Genomic DNA, 19,040 nt, shown 5'->3' with positions numbered 1-19,040 from the left:
GTAAGTTATAATCAAAACAAAAGAAAGCGTATGATTATAAAAAAAGAAGTTTAATTAGCCTTTACATATATTTTTATTTCAATTACAAGCAACGTGGCTACGTGGCTACGAATTCCTCAACCAAAAATGTGTGAAATAAAATAATCCAAAAATGGTTTTTACACTGACAAAATCGTATCTATAGATAAACCATTAAGAGGGGATGTAACTCACAGAACAATATTTTGGATGACGTCATTAATGACATCACTTGAGGTTTTTTAACGTTGTTTTTGCAGACATATAAAACTTGGGTTAACTATGAATTAAATAAGTGATATAATAAATTAAGTTTAAATGAAAAAAAAAAATGTATGTTTGAATTTAATCACTAAGAATAACTTAATCATTGAGAACAATAACATGTTTTTCATTTTCATTAATTCATTTTAATTGGTCAAGAAATATCATATACTGGTACTGTTAATATCTAAAAGGAAAAACTTAATAGTAATATATTTAGCAAACATAATTTTAGTCTTAGTCACGACTATTACAGATAAAAGCCGTTGACAAAAATGTGTTTTAGTTGTAATTTCGTTATATACTTAAAAAAAATATGGAGCAATAATTTTAAAAGAATACATATAAATAAATAAATTAAAACTGTTCAATATTTAGGTACTCCGAGAACGAAAATGGCAGTCCTTGACTGTGCGGTTAATAAAGTACTTTTCATGCAGATTGGTAGTATCTTCAAAAATATCATTTATATCAACCATTTGGTCTTGAATTATAGTATGCTGATGGAAAATTGTGTAGTTGTGGTGCAAGTCTAACTAACAATATTTCAAAAATAGTGCCAAAGGTGTTCCGATTTAGGTACTCACCTGGTACTGATTGTACCGTCTTACGAGCTCGTACCAATATCTTAACGCTTTCATTCCAGTAGTACCTCGAACCATACAGAATGGCTTATCAGTGCAAAACCTTCTTATTTTTGCGTGTTTTCGTAGTAGTGTCGAAGAACTCTCGAATCAGTATCGTACATATATGTCGAAGAAATTCGTGAAAGTTTTGATGAGGCACCAAAACATCTCAGAAATGTCCTCGAAACAATATACAAACGTTTGGACCAAAATTTGCTTACAACACTTATAACTATCTACGATCATTTCTGATCGTATTTCCGAGAAGTGACACGACAGTGTGAGAGTGGTACACAGTGTGACAATGGTACACGTATAAATGAACTTATTTCTGCGGTCGCCATCGCCCTGAGGATTAAAGTTGTTCAAATTCCAACTGCTTCCTCTATCATTTTGATTAACAAACAATATTTGACTCATTTTATTTCACTAACATTGTATTACAAATATAATAATAAGACATTTATAATACACAAAACATTTCTTCATATTTTTCCTTATAAATAAATAATTTGAAGAACAGCCCAAAGATCAATATATAAAGCTTAAACGCAGCATAGTTTCCATAAGATTAATTAAAGCATTCCTTAATCAGTAATTTGAGGACAGGTTTAGGAAGAACAAATAATGAGAAGATATTAATTATAAGTCAATGTATGATGTCAAAAAAATGCATTAAGGGTAAGTCAAATATAATAAATAAACAGTTATGTACAACGCAAAACCATCAGATCTAACTATTGTATGAAATGAATCAAAACAATCGGCCAATTGTTCAGAACTTTGAGTTAACAACGTTGGTAACGTCATGGTTGTTAACGTCATGATTGTTAACTGTCAAATCTGAATAGCTCTGGAAGTTTAAAGGATATTTTTATAATCTGCAGTATTCCTTACAAGATTTTAGAGACAACTGTTTCAGCTGTACTTATTTTTATTGCCATATATAAGCACATCATGAAACAGTTAACCATAAAAAGGTATCAACGATTTCGCTAACAACGTTGTTAATTTTAACAAAGTACTGAACGATCATCCCATTGTGGATCAGGCTGAGAACAAGATACAAGTTCAAACTGAATAAAACAAGTTTCAGTTGGTATACATTGGAAGCGCAAAGGCTTTTAACTTTTTTTCTACACCAAGTGTACTTGACTGTTCAGTTACAGGTAGAACAATTAACCAGCCTTAATAACTTAAATTAATGCCAACACATTTACACATTTTTAGTTGACCAAACACTACAGCCCGACAGCATATGTTTGCATAAACTACCAGCCAATAACTGTAAAATTGTATACTTTAGGTATATCACATCGCGGCTTATCCAATCAGAGCGCAATATTGAAATAAAAAAGGTGTCACTCACCCTTGCTTATTTTACAACATGAATTTCATGTTTTATACAAAAGGTCTAAGGTGAAGTAAAAGCTGTAAATATAAAGGCTATTAGCAATGATTAAAGGCCTTTCTTCACTTATACATATTGACTATTGTGAAAATTGTTAAAATGTTTACAAGTATCATTGGAATACCTTAAGTTTTTAAGTAATTGTCAAGTCATCGTGTTACATGTCAAAGATGACACTCACTCAATGGCCATGACAATTCAAATAAGTATATTCTTTGAAAAAGACTAGCTTATGAAACAATACAGCTTGAATACAAAACTGTGTGACCATAAAAGAACTGTGAAAGAACATTTGTTCTTACAACAAACAATTCATCTTTAATATCACCTGATAGCATATTATATGTACATATATGTAAAAAAAATACTTCAATTTCCATAACAGGCCTATAATTACAGTACTAGACTGTATTACAGAAGCATCTTAAAAAACAACAACATAATTATTTTAACTTAAGTGTCGAATTTGGAAAAAATTTAATTCTTGAAAAAACTGATTCTTTAAAATGGTGTTTTCATTTTTTAAATTTTGTTTCCATAATTTAAAAGCAAAATATACACTAAGCATAACACTTTCTACAGGAGAAATAAATCAGTTTAGGAATCAGTGGAATTTAAGGAAAAGGTACAAGCTTAACTTACAGTAAGATGCTCTGTCATATGGCCCAGTAGGTATCAAATAGCACTGAAGTAATGGAGTGGACGTGTTCCCTTAAAACATAACTGATGTTTCTAGCTATGAACAGTTCGATACTTTATTAGATTCAAGTTGTTTTCTATGCTCCGTAGGGCATTTAATAATGCATGTCTTATACAGAGAAACATGATAAAAGTCCAATGGAATGTATCACAAGTGTGCTTGTAAGTTATTGAAAAACAGGTATACATCATTGTAGCGTTAGTACATGGCCTCTGCCCCGCTACCTCCCCCATACTGGACTGTGTCATAATCACGCTCCTGCAAATAGACACAAACATTTGTTAAAAAAATCCTTGAATGCTTCCATAACCTTTGTAGAACATTTTTGCCGCACCATGAGCAGCGCCTTTACATCTATTGTCAGCCATTGGAAGCTACAGTTATCCAAGTGCACTATGTAGTGCACATCTAGTGAACAAGAAGTGCACTAAAGGTGCACAAACTGTCAAGTTTGGTCTTCACAGTACTGTATAACTTACATAATTTATACTATCTATAAGAATAAGTATGGTTTTAAAAAGGACATAGTGCTGCTGAAGAGGGACAGGGTGCTTAGATCTGTGAAGAACTTATTGATTATGAATAAGACAGAAAATGTGAGCGATTTTGTTTAACTGAAGATTTCAACTGCCAAATATGTTCAGTTTGTATGTACATATAATCATAATGATGTCATAAGTTTTCATAAAAACAAAACAACTCTTCAGCATTTAAGTCAGACTGGTCTAGAAAGGCGGAAGGGTGCCCATGCTTGTCCCCATGAGGGCAGAAGGTTGTTAATGAAAAAATGACAGGGTGCAGCACCCTTCCGTAACATTTGAAAAACATACAATGATACCAGTCTATGCTAGTTGCATTTCATATTACAGTCAAGCCCGGTTGACTAAAACACAGAGGGACCCGCAAAAATACTGTAAGCCTTGGGAAATTCATGCCCAGCAGCAATGCTCCTATTCAGTAGAAAGATAGCAATTCTTGATATCCAATTCAAGCCAATGAGGATATCGCCCCAAATGACTTCAAGCCAACGGGGTTCAACTATATTTTCTAAGTAACAAATGAGAATAAGAAATATTACAAAAAATTTAACCTGTTGTGTACAAAATATTCAAAAATATTATCAAGGTCCGTACAAACCTGGTTTAATTTCTTGAACTCTACAACTTGAGAAAAGATGTACTCTAGGATGTGTTTGGCGTCCCTATTATCCTGTGCCAGATGTGTGGTCACGCCAAGAATATCCCCACATTCACGAACATAGTATTCCAGGTCATCATCCATACCTAAAAGACGCACACAAGAATGCTATTTTTAATAAGATATACAACTTATAATAGCTCTCAATACACAGCTATTAGCTAAATCACATATGAATCCTCATTCAGTCTGTTTTCATAAAATATCTTACTTAAGTCCTTTTCTTATAGATGCACTCTTACTCCCAATTATATTTATCACCATAAATACAATTGTTTTAATATACCAAAAAGGATGAATAAATGTTGAAAACAATCGTTCTTGTAAAGGATACCGAGTTTATTTTGAAAGAAAGGTGCACAAAATGCAGTATTTCATTTCCTGAGTAGAACCCAGTGATGGTGTCCATCGAGATGTGAAGGGAATTATGTCAGAAAGCATAATGAGAAATAAAGTTACTTCTCCACCCACAACCTGTGTTATTGAAATATATACATGAGCATTTTGTGTTGCCAATGACAACATTCAATAACAGGCATGCAGTATAAGTGAGAAGCATTGTAATTAATCTGTCTGTTAGTTAATTAATGGTGAACTTCTGCCAACTTGTTACCGTGGAAGAATTTTAATTTACATTTGCATATTGAGGGGTAAATGTGAAAAGGTTCTAAGTGACATTAAATAAAGAAGAAGATAGAACCTTTTCGCTTTCACCCCTCGATATGTACCAGTACGTTAAAATGATGGACTATCTATCATCCATTTCACAAATGAAGAAAGAAAAATAAAGAAATGAAACCACTTACATTTGTTGGTCTGTTGGGCTAGGCGGACCTTCTCCGAGGAGAACTGCTCATCAAGGTCAAAGAGGTCAAGACAAGGGGCGGGCAACTCTCGGAACTGAGGCGGGAATACCTGAAATAAGAATGTGTAGATGTTGTATGGAATTGTGATGAATTGTGATGAACACACTTATATATTTGCCATTGCAAAAATGTCTTGTTAAAAACTTGTTCTTTGAAGGTTTATGGTACGTTATAACTAAAATAAAATTGGATTTGGTCCATGATGGCCTCTCAATATTTAAGATATGGATTCTTTGAAATATAAACCGTGCAAAATCTTTATTGTTGATAAAATTGATTTGGTTTGAACTTAATTTTAAGGAAATGCATGGTTGTCATATACATGAAAGGCTAAAAATGGCATTCTTCCAATCTAAAGTGTCGTCTGTTTACATTGAATGTATAGTGAAATTAATCAGTAGTGTGTAACCTTTATGCTGTGACTGTTGCTAGTTGAATGGCAATGGTGTCACTTTATCATGATGGGTGATCTTTATATTTGTTTTGTCTTTATAATATTGAACTAAATTTTCAAAAAAAAAAAACATCTTAAAGCTGCACTCTCACAGATCGTTTTGACGACCTTTGTCTTGGAATGAGCAAAATCTTGCGTTTAAGTCTGAAAACCGGTGATATAAGACTGCTTATTAAAGGTCAGCTCACAGTTGTAACAAACAATTGAAATTTATTTTATTGTGGATTATCCTAGTATGACTGATTTGAAAACACTGATGCCAGAATCAGCAATTTTCAGAGCACCCTCAGAGTCTGAGTCAAATATCTAAAAGAAATTTCTGAGTAAGACTCCCTAAGTATTCAACTATTTCCTCGATTGAACAATGTTGTGTCACACAGTCTTTAATAAGGCGGTATAAGTACTAGTAGCTGTAGAATTTGGTCTAAAAATGGTCTAAACAAACAACCTTACATTGCTGAAGGCACACAGACACCCACCTAAAATCACTCATTTTCTGTTCATGAATAATAAATCTTTGAGCTATGATTAAAATAAACAAAGGTCAATGAGAAACCATTAACATGGGGCTGTATTCATAAAGCATCTTAGTGAATATTTTCAACTTTCATTATTTGTGACAATGATTATTTTAAATACCTTCTTATTTTATCCAATTCATTCATATGCTTATAATGTTAAGACCATTTTCTTGCTTATTTTCATATTTTTGGGGTACCCCCATGGTAAGTTTCCTTAAAAGACCACTTAGAGAAAAAAGGCAATTTTTTGTTGAATCTTGTCACTTAGATGCTTGAATGAATACCGGTATGACCCCGGATCTTTTTGATCAGATGAAAGTGAGAAATGACGGAGCGATAGCAAATTGACATCTAAATGTGACTTTGATCCTTGGACTCGAGAGTATAAATGCGTATGTGCAACACATCTTTAGATGCTGCCGTTAATTTATGTTCAGTTTGAAAGACAGATGAACAGTGCATCTATATGCCTGCATTTGGGGGAATAAGAAATAAAAACTTACCGCTGGGTTGAGAGGTGGCAGAGGTGTCTCGAACTGTGGTGTGATCAAAGTCAAATGCTCATGTTTGGTATTAAGCTGTTCAAAGGCTCTGAAAAAGACAAATATTGGAATACATGTCACCAGCCAAGGAATATAACAAACTGACTATGCCAATCTGGAAAATTGGTTTTCAGTATGATGAAATCAGAGATACCAAAAACAGGGCATCTAATAAAACAAGCCCTTAGAACCCTGTTCAAAAATTTTTAAAAGCCCTTTTAATCCTTTTCAATGCATTTAACACTCTTTTTATGCAAATGTCAGACAAAGTTTATAAATTTAAAGAAATCAGAAATTGAAAGATCTCAATCTTGTTTACAGATTTAAAACTAAAGTTGTTAATCCAGGGTTGTTTATGTGTCAAATGGGCATGGGGTATCATGGCACTTTAAAAGGGGAATTTTCATCAGTAAAATCAAATTTTGAATAAAAATGATTTTCTTACTTTAATATAATATCACTTATCAATGTATTGTTGTTTCATATAAAATAGATACTACAAAAACACATTCACATTAATGGATTCTATCGAGTGCCAGCATTATTGCATGAGTGAAAATATCATGATCTTGATTATTATTTGTCCAATTTTGGTCAGCTTTTCTCTTTGAGTAAAGAACAGCCTTAAGGGGGGAGTCTCTTTGAGTAAAGAACAGCCTTAAGGGGGGAGTTTCACAAAAAGGGGAAAATATATACATTCCAAAAAATGTGGAGAATGGGTCTGAATTTAGGCCAAAAATCACTTGAAAGACAGCAAGACCATTACAAATGTTCCCCTAACATGCTCTGCAAGCATGTCTTTCATAATTATACAGATTCACTTGTTATGATTATCTGCACTCAGACATTTGTTAGATATTGGTGAGCGTAACACAAAATTTCATACTCTCTGTGCCTAATTTCAATTATATCAAGGGCCATAACTCTACTTGGTACAGCCACAAAGTTTTATGACTCAAGCTCTCATATTCATTAAGATAAGGGTGATTCAAGACACCATGCTTTAAATGCAAGCTTTAACTAAGTCAAGGGCCATATCTCTACTCTTTCTGGAAATGGCCACAAGCTATACCCCAGGTGTTCGACCTTACAAGCAGGTTAACATTCTTGTAAAGTTTCATGACTCTGGCGCTCATGCTTTGCGAGATATGCACTACAAGATTGCATGCTCTTCACGCCATATTTTCAGAGTCAAGAATCATAGCTCTGTACTTATTGGGCAAAGCAACACACAAATCCCTTGTGCACATCAACACATGCCGGTTAACATTCTTGTACAGTTTTGTAACTCTAAAAAGTTTTTTTTATCAAAGTCAAGGGACATGTCTTTTCACTTAGTGGGTGCAGCTACACACACAGCCCATTTGTACAACCTCACATGGCACTAAACATTCCCATAAAGTATTACCAATTTGGCTAATTTTATTTTGGAGAAATGCCCGACACAAGATTTGGATGGTCTGACAGACAAACAATGGAAAATCTGTATGGCCCCCTACCCCCTGTCAGTGAGGGCATAAAATTAGACACAATGCATTGAACATTGATAACTATCCAAATAATTATTTTATCTCATACTTGATGGCCTTTGGTACAAGACTGGTGTCAAGTTTGAACAGGGAGTTGTCGAAGAGGGTCGTGATGTCTCTCGGGATATCATCGCTCTCTTGGAGACAAGTTTTCAAGTTGTCTGAGATCTTTGCTACGTCTGGCAACATGTTGTAGTCCGAGATCTGAAATACAATTTTGATATTCTTTGAAATACTGGGAATTTATAAAAAAATTATTTACGTTTTTTTTCTGACCAATCAGCAAATCACAGGAAAATGGCTTTGAAAAAATAAAAGCTTGTACCACTGCAAAGCATCAATATAAATGTCAGTCTTCACTTCTAAATAAACAAATTAGATCATAGCTTTTTAAGGGTTGCAAGAATGACAGTGACAAACAAAACTCTTTAAGTGTTGAATCTGACTCTTCAAAGCCACTGTTGGGGCGATTCAAATTGACCACCGCTTTATACATATACGCATTTAAAGATACTAAAAAATACTCAATAGTATATTTATAGTGACCATCTTGAACGCCATGACAAGTCAAGCTGACCATCTCTTTAGTGCAAAACAGCACTGCAATCATTTTTTGTTTAAATGATGGGTAAGAACATTTATTTTTCAGACAGAATTCAGTGCCAACAGCTTTATTTTCTTCGTCTTTGGTTACACCATGTGCATGCATACCTGTTTTCAATCATGCATTACAATCAAGAGACGGACAAATGTTCAACTGTCAAGGAATGTAAAAATCAAAATTTTGCAGAAAAAAAATCACGAAAGGACATGATAAAACAGATACCGGTAAGGCGTACATTTCCTTTATTACCGATGGTACAACTTTGTGATCAATTTTCACTTAAGTAGATACAGCTCTGTGATATGTTCTCATGTAAAGTAGACATCATGTTATCTTACATAATAATCTGAATACAATCATTGAAAATGGTAGCATGTGTTCATGAACAAAATCAATACAAATGAGTAATATTTTATCTGCTTGTCATATTACCGAATATTACATTAGATGGGATACTGTGAATGATTTAAATTGCATTCTATAGATTATATTAAAAGTACTCACTCATTGTTTGTAAAATGTACTTTTTAATAACGAAATAAAGTATGGCAAATCATTTCGAGTGTTAAATTTAAGATACTGACAGCTGAAACCCTTTAGGCCTATTATTTTTTATTGTTTGCTTAACGAACCGCCATGATTGAATATGTTTGTAGGAAAAAGAAATAAAATAAAAAATAAAAATCTTGTTTTATTTTTTGGTAGCAAATGTTGATATTTGTTCAAATATCATCTTTAAAGACCACAATTTTCAATTGCATTATTAATGGCATTGTCGAGCGTTTTCACTGTTGCTTGATTGGTTCATTTACATTATCATGTGATATTATCAATGTATTCTTACATGGTCAAAATATCCATTAGTACTTATGGTTGAATGGATAAGGCATAGATTTTCTAATTTTTTCTTGACTTTACCGGTGTGGGTTAGCACTCCAATAAAAAAACAAATATTTTTAGTACTTTAAGTGTATTTTTCTCTGCTATCATAGAGCAAAATAGTGATAAAAAATTGTTTTTAGATGCAATTTCAGGTCCAAACACTTGAACAAGTCCCTTTAAAGGACTTGGTACAATTTGTTTCCGTATTGTTTTTCCCCTGTGTACAAAACATACTATTAAGTTGTTGCCCAATTTTTCTCACTATTTTTCCCTTGACTATTTCCTTTCCTAAATATATCTAGCTAATATCTATAATAAAATGCGATAACCATATAGAAACAGACAGCTGCTGCAGTCTAAAATAAGTGAAGATCAATACTGAAAACTTATCCCTGAAAATATTCAGCTTAGTATTTATTAGCATGAATTTCAAAGATCTATAAGTTTTCCCTGATGACTATCAAATTTATCATGTCAAATCAATACCTCAGGATCATCAGCATCTATAACATTCAGCTTGATTTCATCTGTGGTCAAGAACCGGATCAAAACATCCTGAAATGGAAATGTTTGAGTTGAGTTGAGTTGAGTAAGAGTAAGTAAGACTAATAGATCTGCAGGGATATGATAGACCTGGCAGCTAAAGGGCTAAAACAATTTGTGGAGCACTTTAGGCCTCCAAACAGGCCAATTGTTTTTTTCTATGAAGATGAAACCTAATAGTTCTTCAAATAACCCCATTTTTATAACAATATGAAATGCTTTAATTTTTCACTGCCTGATACACTGTTATAATTTACTGCCTGATATAAAAAACATCATGTACTTCTGGGGTGGTATTCATAGAGCAAATTTTTAACAACTTAAGTCATTCCATAACTTAGAGTAAAATTTCTCAATCAAATTTAAAGAAAAGTGAAAGTGTTTTAAACTTAAAACTATGTTTTTTCAATAAAATCAATGAAAATGAAGTATTTCAGTTACTATATATGATATTTTTCAATAAAATCAATGAAAATGAAGTATTTCAGTTACTATATATGATATTAAGAAGGATACTTAAATTTTATGAAAATGATTTAAGTTAGGAACTTCAGTTAGAAAATTATTTAAGATATTTTATGAATACCGACCCAGACATTCAACATCTCTAGAGATTTTACTTGAAATCTTGACACCACTAAGGCATAACAATTTTTTTTCCTGATTTCCCAACCTACCCATATATTGTCCATAAAACCCTGATTTTTGTTTTACCATTAGACATTTTTTGCTTGCCTTTAATTTGTTGGTCTACCTAAAAAAACAGATTTTTGAAAAGAACAAAACATGGCAATAAGAGGGGTGGGGTGATAAGACTTTTTATATAATGTCACTTAGAATCTGACAAATTTTACCCCTGAAAATGTGGTATATACATATATACATGGAAAATGTCTTTGCCTTACCAAGATTTTGCTGTTTTCTTCCTTGTCAATGTACTGATCATGGAACATGTGAGCTGATCCCAGCACCGCCAGCTTGCCCGAGCTCTGAAAAGTATTATTAAGATATATTTTGGATGCCAAGCACTAGTGTAAGAAATTATTTCTATAATTAATGGTCAAAAATGCTCCATCGATTCAGGTCTATTCCATTTAAACTTTTAATCCCCGTGGGGAAGGCATTTTAAAATTTTACTGGAATAACCTCAAGCAATGTTGCTGGATATCCAATTTATCCAAGATATTGATCCAATACACATTCAGACAAAATTTGGTGATGATTGGACAAAAGCTTCTAAAGTTATTAATCCGACAAGACTGATTCTAGGTAATTATAATTGAAGAGTGATTTCTCTAAATGACTCAAGAGATATCACTGTTTATTGAATTTGTCCAAGACATTATTTTGCCCATAAACATTAAAACCAAATTTGGTGATGATTGGAAAAATGCTTTTAATGTTATTGATTGGACAACATACTAGAGGCTGCCGACCATGAGAGCGCCACAGTATATTACCTTATGGCTGTAGAGGGCGCACACTGGCCTGTTCAAGGGAAACGATACACTGCCAGTTGACAGGACAGCTACTGCTGGCTTCATGGCGGAAATTGTCGCTCCATATGGATATAAAAACTGTAGAGCCCTGGAAAATGTGTTTATCAAAGGTCAGTTTAATATTATAACATTAATGAATGCAATTTAAATTTTCAATTTAAGAAGACTGTAAACAGGGTTCCCACATTTTTCTTTAAGTAAAATTCCAGACTTTTTCCATACTTTTTCAAGGTGTTTTTTTTGCAAATTTCAGACTTTCTCTCAACCTTTTTCACAGTTATTACAACGAAACATTTCAGTGAAATAACTTTTTTGCCATTTTTGACATTTATTAAACAACTTGTTAAATAACATCAAATGTCATTTTCAAAGGGTTTTATTCTCAAAAACAAAACCTTTCACTTTCTGAACTTCTTAGACATTTATTGAACAACATGATTAACCTTTAGCATGCTGAATACTGTTGGCCTCTGTGAATAGTGTAGACACGGATCAGCTGGCATGATCAGGGTTTAGGCTATTTGTATTTGCTACTTGGAAACTTAAAGGCTTACCTATTATAGTGCATAGAACAGTGTGGACCCTGATCAGCCAGCATGGTTTGGTGCCGGTTGATCTCCTAACAATACTAATTTTCGTAATTGGTGGATAAATGCATGCTTAAGGTAAATATAATCAAATATCACATTAAAAAAAGTTTTACTCTCTGAACAAAAACTTACTTTCTGAACATTTTTTAAAGCTGCACTCTCATAGATACTTTTTTAACAACTTATTTCATTTTTTGTCTGAGATAGATTAATTTTTGACATAAATATTTGCAAACCAACGATAAAAGATTGCCAACAAAAGATCAGATCGCTAATTTTCATATTTATATTCGAAAATTTATGTTTTATGGTTTATTAACGGTTAAATAAATATGCATAAAACACCAATTTTTGATCTTAAATATAAATATCTGTGATCTATCTTTTTGCCAGCAGTCTTAAATAATTGGTTTTCATGGATTTTTGCCAAAATTGGCTCGTTCCAAGACAAAAGTAAGAAAGTTGTCAAATTGTTCAAACAGTAAGAGGGAAGCTTTAAACAAATATTGAACAACTTGAACTCATAACATCCAGTGTCATTTTAAAAGAGTTGAACTCTCTTTAAAAAAAATCTACTTGCATCAATGAGCATGCAATTCAGCTATATCTGTCCATCAATCTTCATCAATCCATGGGTGAAAATGCAAAATAAGTGACTTTTTTGCACAAGTTTAAAACTATTATGATGTCTACTGGCCAAAGAACTGTGGTCTTCTCAATGTCTATAAATACGAGCAAGGTCAGTCTAAAGGCATGATCATTCATAGATTCACACATGAATAGCAAATATTTGCCAGGCTGTGTAGCACTTCGCAGACTAGTAAGATCATTGCAATTAACATTCATGTATGTTATTGACAGCGTATCTCAAGTTTATTTTAATGAACTAGGGCCAATTTCACGTATTAAAATATATTTCGATGAATGCATGGATCGCTAATTATCCATGATCATTAATTAGCATACTGTAGATTAAAAATATCGTTGTATATAGCACCCACCATTCTTACTGACAGCGTATATAAAGCGAATCCCGACAAACTGCGACCAATTTCTTGTTTAAAATAACTTTTAAATGCAGACGGCAGTGACAAATAAACGCTTGCATGTGGTAACGGAAACCTTCTTAGTCACGATCATTCAGCCGCTCTGATCAGAGTCAATTCAACAGAACAGTGTCAGATGCAAGCGTCTAGATGATCGAGAGTACTTACTTTTACTAGTTTCGTACCCAAAACAGTTTGAACTTTAAATATTACTTTTCCTGGCTTTTTCCCGATTTTAACCTATAATCGCAAAATTCAAGGCATTTTCACGACCGGGAACAGACTTTTCGATTTCCCGACTAATTCCCGTTTACCCAGTAGCGTGGGAACCCTGTGTAAAGACAAGTGTAAGTTGATATAAATCGGAGGCAGTGTTATTCTTTTTTTGAGGTTGAAGATTTGGCCAAGAAATTTGACATTTTTGTGACAAAGTATCGATGTTTTCTTTCTGTGACATTATTGTAAATTTCAAGGAAAATGGGAATTCCCAAATTTAATTCAAAGCAACATATTTTCCCAATCAGAAAGGTCCTGACCCTTCATTGAAATTAAATAGTTGGACACATACTGTGCATTATTTTCATCCTCATTTCCATATCCGACAGATTTCCCGGCTGCCTGGCTTATTGCTCTGTTCAGAACGCCATTAGAGATTAAACACTCCTTTGGATGGAAGTATTTGTAGTAAGATGTTCTTACAACGGCATCTGTAAACAAAATGAATGTAAATAAACACGTGTTATACATATGTATAAATCAATGGTAGAAATTCCCATTGGTAAAAATCCTAGTTATAAATATTCAGGCTAGTGGAAAATTACAAACGCCCAAGGATTTATATAGTTTGGGGATAAGTTTTTTTTTTATTTCACATAGGATAATTTTGAATTCAACATAAAGTTGTGAAAAGAGATACATTTTGTGATTGTGTATTATTTCAGCTGCATTTTAATTGAAAAAAACAACAACACACACTGCAATTAGCTAAAGAAAACGAGAATTAAACCTTATTTCTACTCTAAACCTACCTGCATTGACATTGATGCCAAACTCCTCGAGAAAGAAGTTGATGTTTGTGTCGAACCTTGATTCTCCACCCTCACCAGCTAACATGAGGATACTTCCACCAGTGTCCAGGTAACGCTTCATAGAATCAAACTGCAACAGGTTTTTTTTGTAATGATAATGAAAAAGAAAATGAAGGTTGGTATGAAATTATTTCATTCAAGGGTTGACTGATTTCTCCCTTCATAACAAAAACTACACCAATTAGCAGTCATTGAGTGTGAATTAAATAAGTATGGATTCCATTTGGTTTGAAAGATGCTAAATAATTGCTGAAAGTATGTGGGGATTTGGGGGACTTCCCACGTCTGGTTTCAAAAGGGGAGCAAAAAAGAAGTTGGGTTGGCAGATACTAATTGCCAGTTTTTCTAACCGGCTACCGGGTCATTTTGAAAGCCCTGAACGATCTTTTTTAGTGAGGTATAGTTTACTTTAACAAGACAACTGTGTGATTGGCAGTAAAACAAATGTATGCTTATCATGCATGTTGGGGAGAGTTATAAAATGTAAGATGAGAAACTATTGAAGATTGAACCTCTTTGGTGAGATGCACACACACAATTTGATAAACAAATGAAGAAACCTGTACACTGAGTTAGGAATTATGTAATTAAAGCTGTGGTTCCAGATACCTGAACAAACATATTATTTAGTCAAGACACTAACCATAATAAATTATGGCACTTTTGTTTCTTACAGCTGATAACTGTTAATCCTACAAAAAGTCAGGTGTCTGAGTATGTACTATTAATGCCCAGAGTAGGCTATAGAGGCTGAGAACAATTTAAAAATTGTTTACGCGTCATTTAAATTAATTTTGAAGAAATTCTTAAGTACTGTTTTTAGTGTTAATTTTAGCAGAAAAACAACATCTTTAGTTTATCAGTGTAAAATAGTCTGAAGTGTAATACATAAATAACATTGTTAGTCCTGAACTTTTTAACACATGTTTTTGTATAGTGATACAGATAACTTGTAAATGTGTTACTTTCTTGACAAGATTGCTGGCAAAATGAGTATGCGTGCAAACAAACTTAGTCTTATACAATGACATACATTATACTTTGTACACAATTTACTATAATTTTCCAACATTATACTTTGTACACAATTTACTATAATTTTCCAAAAATATATTCTCCCAACCTAACAAGCCTGGTCTTTGTCGGCAGGTAACAGAAACAAAACAATGATTTGGACTAAGGCCTCTTTGGTGAGGCACAGACACATTATTAAATAAACATCCATACAGAGAAAACTGTACTCTGAGTTCCTATGGTAGCTTTCTTTTAAAAGTTTGATCAAATACTCTTAAGTTTACCTCTGCTGCTGAAAATTTGTCCCTGCTTCCAGCCACTACAAATATTCTTGACCCAGCTAATCTCTCGTCCGTGACTTCCTCTTTGTTTCTGGAATAAATAATATAATATTGTTTACACAATGACGAAAAAACAGTTAAATCATGACATCGATTAATATGAAATTAAGTTGTGGTTTATAAGTTCATAACAAGTGACTGTCAAGCTAAATGTTTAAGTAAACCAGGGAGGAAAAGTGTGCCCAGTGTGGGGCTCGAACTCAAGACTGCCAGAACACTTGCATGAAACTCTAACTAACTGAGCTTACCAGGCAGCTGATTCTCACCTACACACTCTATACTCCTACCTTCATTTTAGGCCAATGGAGGCACTCCGCCATATATGACTGCCACCATTTAAGTAAACCTGGGAGGAAAAGAGCCCCCTTTGTTGGGCTCAAATCCATAAGACGGATGGAACACTACAGTACACTCAACGAGTTAGACCCACTTTCCTCGCTCTCTCCAAGGGATAAAGTCGATGATCGCGGACTTCCTCCGAGGGTTAAACTGTTGCCCTCGCTAAAATCCCACCGAGTTCCTCCTAGTGGCTGATTTACCGCCCAGTTTAATATGAACGATAGCGTTGAAAATCGTCCCAAGAAATCATCCTTGTTCAGAAGTTATTTGTTTTGATGCTAATGTACATTGTTAATCGTACAACATTCTTACCAGCCTTTTATCTGTATATTTGTGTCCGTAAACGTCAATTGAATATTGTCTCGACTTGTAATAGTAAACATTGAATCATTTATGTACTGCCACTAATTGTACTGCATCATAAAAAACAGCTGACATTTTACATGAGTCTGAAACATGACCTCCGACGTCACGCGCATGATCAATACAATATCGAATATACTATTTATTATTGGTGCTTAAAAATAGCTATGACATTTTAGGGAATTTTCCACAGAAAACGAGGCAAAAAGGCATTCAACCATGCGCTCTGAACTTTGAACGCGTGCTTGACCTCCTGATTTTCCGAAAATGTGTAATAAGTAACCTAGCCTTTTTCGGGTGAAATGTGTTTATCAATGTATTCAGTTAGAAGTAAATAACATGTTTATAAGATGCATGCGCAGTGAAATACGACTGCATTCTTGTGGCAAGTTAGACTTCATGCAAAACGGGCAGAGGAAAAAGAATAATAGCAATTTACTGGAGCCGTCATAATTGGTTGAAATTTTTAATAAAATAAAATAACTTGAGCAAAGATTCTTATTAAGTGTCCGCAGAGTTTCGGGGAGTTTACCCCTCCGAGGAACGCCGCGTTTGTAATTCTTCGGTCAACTGATCACCCTCCGAGGGCCTTAAATTCACACTCTGAGGAACGCGGACAGTTGATAAATTCATTGTGTTGGCCGCGACAGCGAAAATCCGCGGAGGAAAACGGAAAGTGGGTCTTACTCGTTGAGTGTACTGTAGCTTAGCAGGCCAATGGTTTTTACCCCCCCCCCCCACACACACACACAATACTCTGTCAATAAGTTGAATTGTATGAGGTTGACTCAGACAATCTTGACTGAAATGTAACGATCTATTATCTTTTTAAAAAAAATCCCCGGGTCAGTCGGTGGTTGTTCTATTTTGACTGTCATCTAGAACCTACGTATTTATTTTCCATGTTGATCGAAGTTTTCGGTTAAGTGTTTTGTATCCACTGCTTGGTGTGAAAAGTTCTCTCTTAGAAGCATTGAACAGTATGATGTTTCTTTGCGTTTTTTCCTCCATGCCCTGAACAAAATAATAACAAGAAATGAATGACATAAAAATGTACGAGTACAGTATTTGATAATATTAATAATTGAATAAAGCGTGCTTGACTACGGGCGTGTTCACTCGAATTCTCTTGAAGTAAAAGTCAAATTCAATATAAACATGAAGTGATTACGTAAAATGCCTCTGTTACTACGACCAAAAGTGAAGCGGATACAATATTGAACCATAAATAGCACAAATATGCCGAACAAACCTCAGCTGTCGGCGCCATGTCAAAATATGCAGATGAATTGTGGGTAATCAAAAACCAGCACCGCACTAAGATTTAAGGCTATTTTACACTAAAAAGGAATCGTATTAGTAAGAAGTGAACTTGCATGGTATATTTAATCATTGCATGTTAACTGAAAGGCTTACCTTCCAGAACTAAATTTAAAAATAAAAATAATTATTTACATTTTATTCCCTGCATTTAAAAGCATAATGTTCAGTATAGTTGAAGAAAACTGCCGCATAAATTAAGTGACAAGTTTTTAATGAAACACATTTTGAAAAGTTTAACACAATACTCAATGCACGCGTATTTGTTGGTTTAGTATGCAAAATCATCTAAAAACATTTCATTTCCATCTTAGTCAACCTTTGATCCCCCCGTTTTTTTTTTAATTTGTTGTGGTTGTGGAACTTGGTGTATTTCGAATTTGATTATAATTATAGTCCTTTTTGTAATAACTGGGCTAAATTGAACATGCCTTATTCGTACCAGATGATATTTCATATACTGCCTGCGCATAGCTCCCTCCCTCCCTCCCTCCCTCCCTCCCTCTCTCTCTCTCTCTCTCTCTCTCTCTCATGATATCAATAAGAACGAACTGTTTGCAGGACCTTTTTACCTGGAGAAAGACAATAGCCAAGGAAACAAACCAAAATGTACATAATCTAATTTATATAAAAAATGTTTCAATTCCGTTTGTTGAGTCAAGGAAGTTGTAATTATTATGTATCACTTCTTTGAAATGTGGATAATGTTTACCTGAATGGTCTAGAACCAACGCCCGGCCTCTTGTGCCAGCACCATCACCCCTATCACAGTTTAATCCGACCCGGTTGATGAAAAAATCAAATAGACCGAAAATAAACGCGAGTTGTCCAAAATGGATGAATGATGCATGGAACCAATTTGACAGTAATGTGATATGTAAATGAATGAATAAATTTATTAATAATAAAATTACAAAAACTAATATTACTACTACTAGTACCAATAAAAAAATCATATTCATACTGCTACTGCTAATGCTACTACTGCTTCTGCTACTTCTAATACTATTATTAAAGAAAAAAAATAAAAGAAATAATAATAATAAAAATAATAATAACAATACCGTAATAATAATAGTTGTAGTAAAAGTAATAATAATAATAATAATAATAATAATAATAATAATAATAATAATAATAATAATAATAAAAATAATAATAATAATAATGATAAATGTCTGTAGTAAAAGTAATAATAATAATAATAATAATAATAATAATAATAATAATAATAATAATAATAATAATAATAAATGTCTAAATGAATGAACGAACAGACGTTC

The 19,040-nt window shown here is 33.5% G+C and overlaps 1 protein-coding gene across 1 annotated transcript; it reads right to left on the bottom strand.

Annotated features, from left to right (window-relative positions):
• Positions 1–1,314: 1,314 nt before the first annotated feature.
• On the bottom strand, positions 1,315–17,745 carry LOC128212877 (intraflagellar transport protein 52 homolog). Its single transcript, XM_052918263.1, has 13 exons — positions 17,690–17,745; positions 17,327–17,451; positions 15,679–15,766; positions 14,321–14,450; positions 13,861–13,999; positions 11,618–11,744; positions 11,063–11,146; positions 10,101–10,169; positions 8,178–8,332; positions 6,561–6,648; positions 5,023–5,131; positions 4,157–4,302; positions 1,315–3,277 (listed from the first exon to the last, which is right to left on the bottom strand). Exons 1-13 carry the CDS (start codon positions 17,705–17,707, stop codon positions 3,218–3,220), a joined length of 1,338 nt encoding a protein of 445 aa, XP_052774223.1. The 5' UTR covers positions 17,708–17,745; the 3' UTR covers positions 1,315–3,217.
• Between the last annotated feature and the right edge of the window lie 1,295 nt (positions 17,746–19,040).

Source organism: Mya arenaria, chromosome 13 (genome assembly GCF_026914265.1).
Source record: "Mya arenaria isolate MELC-2E11 chromosome 13, ASM2691426v1".
NCBI classification, from domain to species: Eukaryota; Metazoa; Mollusca; class Bivalvia; order Myida; family Myidae; genus Mya; species Mya arenaria.
This window is presented reverse-complemented; position numbering and strand designations above follow the sequence as displayed.